Raw genomic sequence first — 13,889 nt, 5'->3', positions numbered from 1 at the left:
TGTAAACTTGCTATCTGTGCCAGTGCAGGTGGAAGTAAGAATCTATTTGAGCAGATGTGTGTCAACAGTTCTTTAGGAAAAAGTAAAATGTGCCTTTCTGTCATCCACCGGCGTGAGTCATCACAAAAAGCTGTCTTTCTCAAACATTATCTGAGGTGTGAACTACCCTAATTTCTCTTTTTGTAACTACTGATGAAAATCGTTAATTTGGCTCTCTGCTCTTGGTATTTGATCCCAGCTCCCACTGGAGCTCCAGTCATTGAGAGAGCCCACCAACCTACTGGCTGATCTCTTCTCTTGAAGGACTGAATATAAAGTCATTTCCAAGGTACTCACTCTGCCTTACTTAATTCCTGTGGCCCCTTGACATTACTGAGGTGTACCTCCTGACGCCTTTACGATCCCAAATGTATGACTATGGCAATGTCTCAGCAGTTCCCTCTTTCTGGAGACATGAGTTTTCTAATACTGTCCTCATTCCATGAGTTGACCAACTTCGCAACTTTCAGGCAAGTTTCCTCTCTCACTTGATAGACACTTTCCAGAAGGAAACAAAGTTGGCTTCACTTCCTGAGAGGCAGAGCCGTGTCCACGATGGAGGGCAGAGGACAGGCAGGTGGGGCTGGGTGGGGCTCACCCCACCGGCCACGAGCCCTGCCTCACCCCGACTTCCCAGGCGTAGCTTGTGAACGCGGGAAGCCGTGACTGTCTAATCCAAGAGTGATGAGAGTTTTCCCCGTAGGATACCCCATGTTTCACAAACATGCTTTGAGGATACTGTTCCTACTTAGTCTGTTCTTTTTTCGCTAGTTAGCAAGCCCCAGGGCTCCTAAAATACTTGGTCTTTTTGATGTGTAATAAACACTTTTTCTTGGGCTGCATACAAGTTTAGTCTGAAAAAATTATTCAATCTATTTAATTTTACCCCTACTAATACCTGCTCTTTATACAACTCCTTTTTCTATAACCCAATAACATTGGGATTGACACTTTTGGGGCTTTTCCTATTCAGTTAAACATGTGGATTCATAGGAAAAAATCTCCCCACCCCAAAATGTGTCCTATCTGTAAGGGTATCCCCACAAGGAGTGTGTAGGGAGTCAAAATGTAATAAGCACCTACTATGCACCAGGTATTGTGCTTTACACGGATTACCTCAGAGCCACCTTGACGTACTCGGGGTTTTTCAGAAAGTGTAACATTAGTGAGACTGACACCCAACATCCAGGAAAAAGTTCCTCTGGGGTAGGGATATAAAGTGAAAAGAAACTTCTGAGAGAAACCATGGGCTGGGAAGCCAAATAATTAGAAATAGATCAGAGAAGCTGCAGGAAACCCAGAAAGAAACAGATGAACGGACCCGCTGCAGGTCAGTGGAAAGGAATCCAGGGCAGCCAGCGGCCACTGAAGACAAGTGTTCTGGCAGAAAAAGCTCGCGAGAAAGAGAGGGACGTGCTCAGAGGAGCTTCACAAGGAGGAACGCCAAGGGGTGGATGCTGGAGGTCTGTGCCCAGCCCTCGGGGCACACAGACCAGACGGAAGAGGCCTTGCTTCCTTGGGCCCAGGAGAGCTCAGAGGTGGGCCAGCTCAGAACCCAGGCCACAGCTAAGATGTGAGGGAGAGATGAGCAGTTTATTAAAACCACATCGGGGTGGCAGGTTGTGTCAAGGGACCACGTAAGGAGGCCACACCTGTACCTGCCAGCCTCTCGTGCTGTACCCTCCCATCCTCCAGGTGCCATGAGTACAATTGTCTGTGGCCCAACTTACTGCCCAAATATAGTCCCTGCTACTGCAGCCTGGTCAGTCCCAAGGAGGGATGCTGAAGGGCAAGAAGGGAGAAAAGCCGGGTTTCATGGCTTTGGGGGGAAAATCCCACATGGTCCCCTTTGTAGGGGACCACAGTGGGCAGTGCACCAGGGCGCTGCTGCTGTGGAGCTGCCCTGGTTGGTTCCGTCTCTGTTCCCTCACTTGCTGCGCTGGCCCCTGCTTGCTACTGACAATCAAGAACTCCATCTTTTCTTTCTTTCATAGGTTTTACAACAGCCTGTTCCGGGAAACAGTCTCTTGTCCTCTCCAAAATCCAACTGTCCACCTCTCACCTGGTATGCGCGTAGTGACATTCCCACGTGCATTTGCCAGGCATGGTTTGGCAGGTGTCCCCAGCCACAGAAGGGCTTGCCTGCCTAGTTGTTTTAGTGCCTGGGACAGGTGGCATTTCAGACAAACTCCACCCCCTCCCTGACCCCATTCAAGAGTCTATTATTAGTGGTGGAATCCATTCCACGAAGTCTCCCCTGCGCTGTCCGTGGAGACGCTCTTACAAGCTTGCTGTTGTGGCCTTCCTCGGACACAGGCTGCCCAGGCTCCCACACACCCGTTCTTAGCTTCCCTGCAAAGCCGGGGAAGGAGCGGAGAGAGGAGACCCCGCCCAGGGATCACTGGCCTCCCTCCATCCAGATCAGAGTCTCTGGTGGTTGAAGGGACCTCCGTGGGGGAATCCACGAGGAAGAACCGGCTTGTGAAGGGGCAGAGCTAGCTGGCCACTGGCATGGTGCAGACAGCAGCCGGCAGCTCCCTCAGGCCAAGGCCCAGCTGCTCCTGGAGGCCTTTAATCCCTCTGATGCGGCCAAGCTTTTCATTCCACAGTTAGAGAAGAGGCCCCTGGGAGATGAAACACAAGACGGCAGCGAGCACGGAGGTATAAGTGGGGGAAGCTGATGTTGATTCCTCCCCTGAGAGTAAACCTTGCTCGCCTGCGGTGGAGGCGTGGGGGGGGGGAGGATCTAAGACCTTGGGCCCTGGGAGGTGGGTGTCAGGGCTCTCACTACCCGAACCGCTCCCCCTTTTAAAACCTGCTTACACGGTAAGGCCAAGATCCCCCATCCCCCAAAAACAAATACCACCCTGACACCGGCGTCTACATGCCTGAAAAAGAAACCTGTGGTAATGTGAAAATCAAGCCCAAACGTAGCTGTAAAATGTAGTTCAGAGTTTCCGGCCACAGGTTGCCCCAAGCAGTGCCCCTCCATGTATCTGCAAGGCTGCTTTGCAAAGCCTCACACCAGAGAAAAGGGTACTTTCTCCTACATATGAGCAGTGATAGATACTCAGGAGTTAACTGAGTAAGAAAACCTCCCTGGCCTGGCGCATCTCTCTGATACAGGACAGCAATCTCAGGGCCCACTTTTCCCCCAGGGAACTGATAGGAAGATAGGAGTTTTGGGGGATTTCCAGAAGAATGTGTGGAAGTCTTATTCTCCTGGGTTCTAGAGATGCCAAGTGAGTGTCCTTGACTGTCACATGACCTCCAGCCTGTTCCAGGGCTGCTGTGGAACATCAGGAATTTGCTAATCTTCTGCGGGCAGAGGGTGCAGGGCTCAGGAAACAAAGATACTGTAGCCAAATCCACCCGGGGCCACCTCCCTGGGGAGCCCGAGGGGACAAGGGGCCTCCAGCCCTGCCTCTCACCGCCCTTCACCTTGGCGCTGGGCTTCCACCATCTGCCTCCACCTTGCCACCCTCTTTTCCATCCATCAGCCTCCTCCTTCCCACCCGTTTCTTGCAAGTAGCACTTCCTGCTTGTGGTGGAAGGGGAGGCTATTGGCAAAAATGAAGGGCTGTTGGAGCTCAGGATTTCGGGGGACCAGATTGCTTCTGCCCTGATTTTCGACATGAAGGGATGCTTGTGTCCCCATTACTTAGCACCTGCATGCATGTGCCTTTTCAGGTGTTGTTACCCGGGTCTAGGGATCCATATGAAGGACCTGCATCTTCCCCATGGTTTTGGCCCCTGTACTTCAGTCCTGAGCCCGAGACTACATGGATCCCCAGGCAGGGCTGCAAGGGGGAGGCAGCCACTGCGGCTCAGAGCCGATCAATGACCCCGCAGCCTGAGCCTGTCGGGCAGTGCAGGACTCACCCACCTTTTCTGCTATCAGGAAGTCATAGCGAAGGGCCCCTCGGGTGCAGATGGCGCCCAGCAGGAGGACAAAGACGATGTACAGAAACCACCTGCAAGAAACCCAAGAGCGGAGCAGAGCTGCCACCTGCCGTTGCCCAGCCCCATCCCACCCCACCCCACCCCACTCAGCCTACGGGTTCCCAAGGAGACCTGTCCCAGAGGACAGAGAAAGGCCCATCATGAAGCCTCCCCAGCTTGTCTGGGGGGCGCTTCCAGTACTTTTTCTCCTCTAGCATATTTCATACACACACACACACACACACACACACACACACACACACACACACATATCTACATAAACGTACCATTGTTTTGCCTCTTTCTTACATTACAGAGATTGTTGGGGGTGAGCAGCGGCCCACCAGGCCTCTAGGTGGCCAGGATGCAGGCTGGGGCTGACTGGTAGCCCTGCACCCCATTATCCTGCCGCAGAACAAGCTGATCATCTTTCAGGCCTCGGAGGCCTGCTGTTCCTTGGCCCCCAGGTGACAGAGAGCCAAGCCGAATGTGAAAGGCCAGCAGGGACCTGGCTCTGCCCTCAGATGCCCTGTGACCTCGATCAAGTCACATGACCCCTGCGGCCTCATCCCCATCTGGACAGCGGGAGGATGGGCTAAAGGCTCCTCCCGGGACCTCCCAGCTGTGACCAAAAACGAGACAGGGCTCTTTCTTTCCCTTCCTGCCTGACACCCAACCTTCTCTCTGTCAGCCTCATTTTCTTCCCGACGAGATCACCTTATTTAGCACAAAACAGAGACAGGTGCTGTGTACCTGGCTAGAAGCAACAGTGCCATCATGACAAGCTAAAAGCAAACACAGCATCGGTGAAACAGACACAGTAATATTTTTTTAAACATCACAGTTAAAATAATACAGGCACTTTAACCCTCTCGGGCCCTTGTCATGTCTGGGATCTCATTACCTTTCACGCCTACCCAGTGAAGGCAGAGGAGCTTCTTCCCGTGTACAGAGAGAAAACAGAAGATTCTAGAAGGTCAGAAACAGACCCAAGGCACCCAGCCTGTTTGCGTGGGTGGCAGAGTGCGAACTAAAATAGGGACGCCTGACAGCCTTGGGGCAGTGCCAGGGAGGCGAGCTGGGGGAAGAGGAGAGTCAGCCTCTGAGCTGCTACTACGTGCTGTTACACACAGCATCTCCTCCACAATCTATGGGGCACCCATGTTCTCATTACCTCCATTTTACAGAGAAGAAAAAGGAAGCTCAGAAAGTTAAGTAAATTGCCTGAAGTCACACAGCCAACCAGCGGCTGGGCTGGGATGTAAATCGTAGTCTGTCTGACGGCAAAATTCTTCCTCTTTATAGTCCCTGCAATGACCCTGGAAACTCAACGGTTACAAAATGCCCAAGTTCAAAATGGGGGTGGGGGAGGGGGAGGGACAGGAGTCTGAGGAAAAAGGAAAGAAAGGATTTCATCTTGGTTAACAACCCTCCTCCTTGCTGCATTCCCAGGCAGCGGGTAGCAAAGGGCAATCGTCTGAACCCACCAGACGTGAATTTTCCAGCTGGCTGAGTGTTAAAAGGAGGATTGGAATATAGAATAGATAGGTCACAGTCGGGGCACTCTTAGAACTAAAGGAGCAATCCCCTCTTTTGCCTGGGGTTCTCTCTCCCTCTCTCCAGCTGATTGCCACCAGGGGAACTTACGAGATGCCAACAGCTGCTAGGGAGCCCAGGGGGATGCTGGCAGCAGGCTCCCTGAGGTCGCCCCCCATGTTGAAGCCGGCCATGACTCCTGAAAGACACCCAGATGGGAGAGAAGGGAGAGCTGCATACTCCACGAATCATCTGCCCCTCCTCGGGGCCCTCTCCTGGAAGGGATCCCAGGGCAAAGCCCTCCCATATGCAGCTCTGCAAACTGTACTTCTCAATCTCCCCTGGCAACTGGGGAGGCATCCTCGAGGCATGAAAGGGACCTTTGTGGGTTGGGTGAGTTCGGGAGGAAAGCCCTATTGGCTTCAAAAGCATCTTATGGCCCAGTGCAAAGTAATGAGGGCCAGGGAGACGTCTGGCAGGCCACACAAAGGTCCCAAGGCCACATGCTGAGCTCCGAGCTCTGCTTTCCAGATGGACAACATCCAGGAGAGGCTCCGCCTTAGCAAAGTGCCCACCACTGCCTGCTCAGCAGAGTCCCTTTCCTCTGCTGCCCACAGACTACACTGGCGTTCAGGGGTGCCAGGGGCAGCTCTCAACCAATATTCAGAGCCAGCTACCATGTTCAAAGCTCCTGAGCCGCCAAAGGGCTCTAAACAAACTCCGAAGAACCATCCCGATGCTACCAACACTGAGCGGCAAGCTCCTTTTCATCATGGACTCTATTCCCCATGAACACGCATGAAAAGCAGTCAGTCAGTCACAATAAGGAGGAACAGCACAGTGCGGGATGGTGAGGACATCACTTCAGTCCAAACACACACACACAGGAAACCAACAAGACAATGTGCTCTGAACATCACATGTGGGTCCAGCCCATATGTGCTCTACCAGCCCACAGGAGTGGGTGCATCTTGAACGTGGACTTGAAGGAAGATTTGCAAGGGCTTAGGGAGAGGAATGGGTCTAACCCCGTCATTACAGATTTATGAACCCTTTGAACCTGACAGAGCCTGTGTTAAGCACTCTTCATGCATTTTTTATCTCGTTTAATCCTCACAACAACCACATCAGAAAAGTAGAATTATTTCCCCTATTTTATAGAAAAGGAAACTAGTGCTCAAAGAGGTTAATTAAAATAGCCTACACACATTTAGTAAGTGGCAAAGCTAAGATTCAACCCTGGTCTGTGCGATTCCAAAAATTGTACTCTTAACGCCCTTGCTATAATGCTTGAGGGAACTCAAGTGCAGTGGAGTGAAGTGAAAGTTTGGGCCCAGAAAGTTAAAGCGGAGCTATTTCAAAGAGTACTGTGAATGTTGGACCAAGGCGGGGACCTGCATAAACTTTGACCCAGCAATTCCACTACTAGGGTTGTATCCTAAGTAAACAGTCAAGGATATGAGTAAAGATTTATCCAAAAATGTTTATAAATGCTTGTTTATAATAGTGAAAATTATAAACAACCTAATGTCTAAAAATAGAAGATTGGCTAAATATGTGATGATACATCTTTCAATAAATACCAGGTCACCATTATTGTCAGGGATACGCTGTGACATGAAAAGAGATTTCAAAGCTATCGTTTCAATTTCAGAGGCACATTCTAAAGCAGGACATATGGTATGATGCTATTGTTGTAAAAGAAAAAAAAACAGATAAATAGATGTGTAGAAAAATGAAAAAGGAACTAGAACATGTTTCAAAATCTTAACAATGTTATTGCTGGGTGATGGAAAAACAGATCATTTTCTATTTTATTGTCTATCTCTACTTTCTTAATTTTCTATAGTGATCATTTTGAAATAAGGGAAAAGTAATTCTTAAAGGTCTTTTTGTTTAAAATAGCATGTTAGGCACGTTTTCTTTCTTCTCATTCCCCTCCCTCCCAAGATCCTATTAAAAGGGTAGTTAAGGGGGAAAATGGATACATGCCTCTAAGCAAAGAGGATTAGGAGGGGGAGCCTTAAGTAGATGAAAAGTTTCTACAAATGTCTGGAACATAGAAAATGATACAGAATAAAAGGGAAGGAAAAGAAAGCCTTGGAATGTTTCTCTAGAAGATCTAAATAAACTGCCCAAGGAAAACCAGGGCCGCTAGTGTGGATGTTCACACCCGAAATGAGGCCCTCCTCAAGAGCCAGCCACACCCACAAATGTGCTGCAGTCAGCTCTCCCATGAAGGAGGAACCCCATCAGGGAGACAGACCCACATACACTATAGCAGGGGATCCACACCAGCAACCAAAGATCGCCAAGTGTGTTAACAAAACCCAGCAACAAATACACAAATACATGCATGATAAAAACAGAACAACCTGGGCTGGAAGAAACATATAAATCAGGACACAGAAGAGAATTTTGAAGAAAACACTAATAAGTGGCCCCAGACACATCCAAGAAGAATATTCTACCTATAAAGTGAGATGCTATGAAAAACAAAAAAATAATCTAAGAACAAGAAAAAAGTTTTGGAAATTAAAAACATGATCACTAAAACAAAAAATGCAGTGGAAGATCTAGAAGATAAAGTTAAGTTAATACCCCAGAATTTAGAACAGAAAAATAAAGGGGTAGAAATTTTGAGCAAAGAATAGGAGAAATAGAGGAGAAATCTTGGAGTTACAACATCCAACTAACAGGAGGTCCAGAAAGAGAGAACAGAGAAAATAAAAGAAAATAACCAGGTAGCAATAGAAATAAATGTCTTCAAATTGAGGCAGACAAAAGTCTCTATGTTGAAATATCCCATAAAGTAAACAACAACAAAAATGTCCACACCTAAATGCATCATTGTGCAATTTCAGGAGAAATCCTATTTCCAAAGATTAAAAACTGAACACTTACAAAGGAACAAAAATTAGACTGGCATCAAACTTCTCATCAGCAGCCATGAATTCTACAAAACAATGGAGCACTGATATTTAAATTCTGAGGAAAAGCTATTTTGAAACTAGAGTTTCAGCCAGATTACCAGTTAAGCGAAAGTAAAGTTAAGCTAACAAGGGCTCAGCCAGATTACCAGTTAAGTGAAAGTAAAATTAAGCCGGCTTCCCTGGTGGCGCAGTGGTTGAGAGTCCGCCTGCCAATGCAGGAGACACGGGTTCGTGCCCCAGGCTGGGAAGATCCCACGTGCCGCGGAGCGGCTAGGCCTGTGAGCCATGGCCGCTGAGCCTGCATGTCCGGAGCCTGTGCTCCGCAACCAGAGAGGCCACAGCAGTGAGAGGTCCGCGTACCGCAAAAGAAAAAAGTAAAGTTAAGCTAACAAGGACTTAGAAAATTTACCTCCCACATGTGGTTTCTTTCTTTTTTAAATTAATTAATTAATTTTTGGCTTCGTTGGGTCTTCGTTGCTGTGCACGGGCTTTTTCTAGTTGCAGCAAGCGTGGCCTACTCTTCGCTGTGGTGCGTGAGCTTCTCGTTGCGGTGGCTTCTCTTGTTGCCGAGCATGGGCTCTAGAGCACAGGCTCAGTAGTTGTGGCGCACGGGCTTAGTTGCTCCGTGGCACATGGGATCTTCCCGGTCCAGGGATCGAACACGTGTCCCCTGCATTGGCAGGTGGATTCTTAACCACTGCGCCACCAGGGAAGTCCCCACATATGGTTTCTGAGGAAGATACTAAAGCAAGTACTCCAGCAAAATGAGGATATAAACTGTGAAGGAGAAAAACACATGATTCAGAAAGCAGTGATAATAACTCAGGAATTTATAAGTCCCAGAACAACCGTTGTACAGCAGAGAAACCAGTAGGGATTGAGGCAGAAGAATGGAGGCCCCAGTAGGGATGCCTCTGGATGGGAGCTGGATTCAACACAATGGACAGAGTATGAATTATTTTAAGAATACGCTGACTGCATATTTTGGCAACAAGAAAAAAAAGCTCATTGAAACTCTAGGAAAAGTGAACAAGAAAGTCAACACTTAAACCTGAAGCAAACTAAAATATGACATGATTTTAAACAACTAATAAAATTTTTTTAAATTAACCCATTTGGCCGTGATACTCGGAACATTCTCCCCTAAATGACACAAGGACCACATCAGAATAGCAGTAAAGGAAATGGATTCTAGCCCACCACTTTGGTCTTCAGTGATCAGCTACATAGTCATAGTAGTATATACGTTTATTGCTTTTTAACTTCTAAGATTGACCTATAGACGTAGCACAGAGGACTTAACTATAGCTACAAAGTAGAATACAAATATTACCTACCTTGATGAAATGAAAGTAAAGCTATAGCTAATGGCTATTTGGAAATGAAAAGAGGGAAGAGAAGTAGAGGGAAGAGAAAAGGCACTTATATTTTTGTTGTAGTAGTGTGGGAAACAAAAGTCCCATGACCTTCACTCAGGACTGGCTTGAATGTTAGAAGCTTCGATTCATTTAATAAGAAAACCTGAAAGGTGAGTTAGCCATTAAATTTGTTAGGTCAATAAGGAAACAGCTAGCAAATATTTATATACCAGTTGCAATAAATTTTAAGTTAATGCTGTAACTTATTCTGTATCTTGCCATCATAAAGGGGAGTTTCTGAGTGTTTGCTAAAATGAGCAAGAAATTTCCAAGAATTTTTCAAAGCTTGTCTTTGAAGTTCCAAAGCCTTTTGACTTGCAATCTTAAGACAAAAAAAAATTTTTAGTAGAGTGTGTGTTTGAGTGAAACTGTGTTCACTTCAAGTTGTAAACTACAGCTTTCATGAGATTTTGCCCATTCACCTGCTAATAATCTACTTATAGCTTCCCTAATATTGCTCTAAAACACAAATATAAAAGGATTATTCAGATTCCCTTAAAATTAGGGATTCCCTTAAGATTACTAAAGCATTCCTTGTAAAAATATTTTACACATAAAATAAATATGACCCTAACACATTAATCCTAAAACACAACACAGAATATTAATTTCCCATACCAACAATAAGGTGTGAAGGGATGTAGCCTAGAATTGATAACAGAGATTTAAGAGTATTATTTAAAGTTATAAAGGCAATCAAAAAAGAACTAAATATTAAAATATAACTATCAAAAATTGGGAAGTGGATGGAGGAACATGTAAGTGAGCTAAACCTTCTCTATTTCTTAGCGTGGAGTCAATAAATTACATCTGGACTTTGATTAATCAATCAGGTTACAGGTATAGGCATATCGCTTGGTAATGTAGTTAGCTCCCAAAGTATTAAAAATGGTTGCCCCCATGGAGGGGCTCTTTGAGTGGTGGCAGTAGGGGGATGAGAGACTACTGCTTTATGTTACAGGCACCTCTGCACTGTTTTTTTTTTTATCACGTGCAAGTCTTATTTGGATCAGAAGAGGAATGCCCAGGACCTGCCTTCCTCTGACCAGCGCTCCTGGGACCACGTCCCGTCACCGAGGCTCTGCTTGAGGGCTAGCGCCCCGCTGCTTGCTACCAGACAATCTGGTACCAAGACCAACCCCGGCCGGATCTCCATGTTTACCTGATTCCCAGGTCCCACTAACTTCAATCATTAACACCATCCCTTTCTGGACCTCCCAAATTCTGACCGTTTTCCAAGGTTCTCACCTGTCCCCAGGTTTACTGGTGTTTCACCTGCCTGGCCACATTGCTTCCACCATCTGCAGTGACCTCATTCTGCCCCCCAAGCCCCAGGCAATTTTATGCAATTCTATTCATTCAGCTTTTTGAGATTACACACTGCTATTTACTCTTTGCCATTTTAGTACCTCCTATAGTTTGTCGTGTCATTCTGTACTCCTTCCTTCACAGCATTTACAAAAGTTAAGAAATGAGGACCCACGAGAACTCCATTCCTATAGATGCTTCTGTCTAGGAAAGTGACTGATTAATCCTAATGGCTTCCTGCTTCCAAACAGGTTCTGTATGCATAACATACAAACGCCCTTTTCTTCTCCCCGCCACAATCCCTTCCACAGTCAATGACCTGGCCCCTGATTAGAGGTCCCACTAGCTGGCCTGCTGTGGGGTACATGGGGATCCTGGTCAGTGGGAGCAGAAACAGCTGACACTGACACAGGCCACCCTCAGAAATGGGTCAGACACAGACAACCAGGAAGTGGGCTTCTGAGACCAAACAGAGAAGCCCGAAAATAAGGAGTCAGTACTATACACAAAAAACCCCAGAGACAAGGAAACGGCGGCACCTTGCACTCCAGACAGGAAGCCTCAGGGTGACTCCCGTGGGTGTTCCGGGCACACCTGTTAGATTTTTTTGCACACTGTGGCTCCCAGAATTTTGCCCTTGCACGGCTACACGACTCTTGAGCAGATGATCTCTAGTTCTAGTGGACTATAAATGTCTTGTTTGCCAGTTAGATTTAGAAAAATTATTTTGATTTCATATTTTTTCACCCACGCTTGTCAACTATAATAGAGATTCCCTAGTTTGCTTCCTTTCTGCTTCTGGTGCGATTTCAAAATACTATTATTAATGTTAGAGCTAGATTTAGGGTGGGGGCGTGCAGTAGAACAGATATTATTTCCCAGAGATATTTACAAATATGGCACTAAAACAAAAAGGTTCCATGGTGGGTGGGTGGGGGGAACGTTGGGAAAACATTGATTAAACAAGATTAGAGAGATTCTTGCTGCTGGACTTACCATATAACATGCTGGTTTTCATTGTCCATCTCTAAAAAGAGAAATGTAGCACACAGTATTTCCCAAAACTTATTTGACATTGAACACTTTTTAAAAAAATGAAACACTTTATTCACTGTTAGTGTTCCATGGAGCACAGTTTGGAAAACACCACGTGTCCATTTTGGAATTCCTATTTGATCTTTACACTCTTCTTGGCAGGCTTCCTAAAATTCTTTAAAGTGGCTATTGGGAATCAATGATTCTTAAAGCTGGAAGGTGTCCTAGAGATCACTGACTCCAGCCTTTTATTTTACAGATGAGGAAACCGAGTCCCAAAGAGGGGAGGCGATTTTGCACATGTTTTCAAGCTGGTTGCTTGCAGAACCAGCAGAACTCATCTTCAGGTTTCCTGATCTCAAGTCAGTGTTATTTCCTCCACATCATACAGTCTCTCCATTTCTTTCTAACATCCCTGCTTTTTTTGGATTTTTCTTTTTAAAACAGTGTAACTGCATGATTAATTTGGGGTGACCCACCCCCCCCACAAGAGTGCTGAACTTAATTAAAATCAGCATCAGTTTACTCACAGGAACTTCTGTCACCAGTTCTGAATCACTAGTCTGTCCTGGTCCAGGGCATTTCCCCTCCTCGTTTGTCTTGAACAGCCAGTTCCAGGAAGCAGTTAATTGCTTTACCCCAAACAAGTCCTCGCCCTGTATCAGGATGATGATATGGGCTGCACCTTGTTACCATGTGACTTAGGAAACAGCTTCCTTCATATGGGTAAAGCCTTCTGACTTGCTCTTCCACCCTAGTCCTAAGGCCTTTTGGCACATCTTCACTGTCTCAGCTTTAACATGTGAGGGTGATGGTATTGCCCATCGCTTTACCAGCTCGGGTTGAGGAAGCTAAACCTCCAGCGCCATCCAGACCTTCCTGAGCATTGCCATGGTGCTTATGGTTTGGGTAGGTGGCACCAGGTGAACTGGGGCTTGGTGCCCTGGCTCAGATGTCTGTGACAACAGACATGGATGGCCAGGAGAGGAACTGACCCCTTAGACATCTCTAAAATCAGCTCTTGATTAAAATAACCAGTATAAGTGTCAATTAACCACTTACCAGCATCTGCGAAATAGCGGTCATCTTTTTCTCACCACCCCCTTCATCAACCATGGCGCACAGAGATCAAAGTCTTCACCTGTTGCCTATTATCACAATCCCACTCCCACCCTAGTTTCTTTTTTGATCCTGAAAATTAGAATTCTTAAGGAAAAAAAAAGTCTAAACGTTTTCTCTAGGCTTTTCTGGTTTCTGTTAGTTGGTCATTAAAGGACCACTTACTCTTTCTTAAGGAACTTCCAAGCTTCCTCCTGGGAGCTTCTTGATCCAAATCTGTGACCTTAGAAAACTTCAATTTTCTCTTTCCATTTAGAGCTTGTTTCTCGGCTGCCTATTTTTTTTTCTTTTTTAAGTTCATAAATTTCTTTTTCTTTTTCACTAAGGTAGAATATCCACGCACTAAAGTGACTTAACCTTATCTGCCACCTTCTGTTGTTATTTGGAGGCAGCGTGGCTCTGAGCCTTGGTCTCCTCACCTGCAAATGGGGATAAGATTATTTACCTCGCAGTACTGTCGTAAAGTTGGAAAGAACATTTATAAGGTGCCTAGCACGGTGCCTGTCACCTGGAAGGTGCTAAATAAATGTCCACTGGGGGCAGATGGGCTCTGTCCCTC

The 13,889-nt window shown here is 46.4% G+C and overlaps 1 protein-coding gene across 1 annotated transcript in view; it reads right to left on the bottom strand.

Moving 5' to 3' along the window:
- Positions 1-13,889, bottom strand: part of SLC12A8 (solute carrier family 12 member 8) — a 114,152-nt gene that overhangs the window by 34,419 nt on the left and 65,844 nt on the right. Inside the window, 2 exon segments of the mRNA XM_032629409.1 lie at positions 3,926-4,013; positions 5,629-5,716. Coding sequence (XP_032485300.1) covers positions 3,926-4,013; positions 5,629-5,716 — 176 coding nt within the window.

This window comes from Phocoena sinus, chromosome 4, assembly GCF_008692025.1.
Source record: "Phocoena sinus isolate mPhoSin1 chromosome 4, mPhoSin1.pri, whole genome shotgun sequence".
NCBI classification, from domain to species: domain Eukaryota; kingdom Metazoa; phylum Chordata; class Mammalia; order Artiodactyla; family Phocoenidae; genus Phocoena; species Phocoena sinus.
The sequence above is the reverse complement of the archived record's forward strand: the minus strand, read 5'-3'. Positions and strand labels throughout refer to the sequence as shown.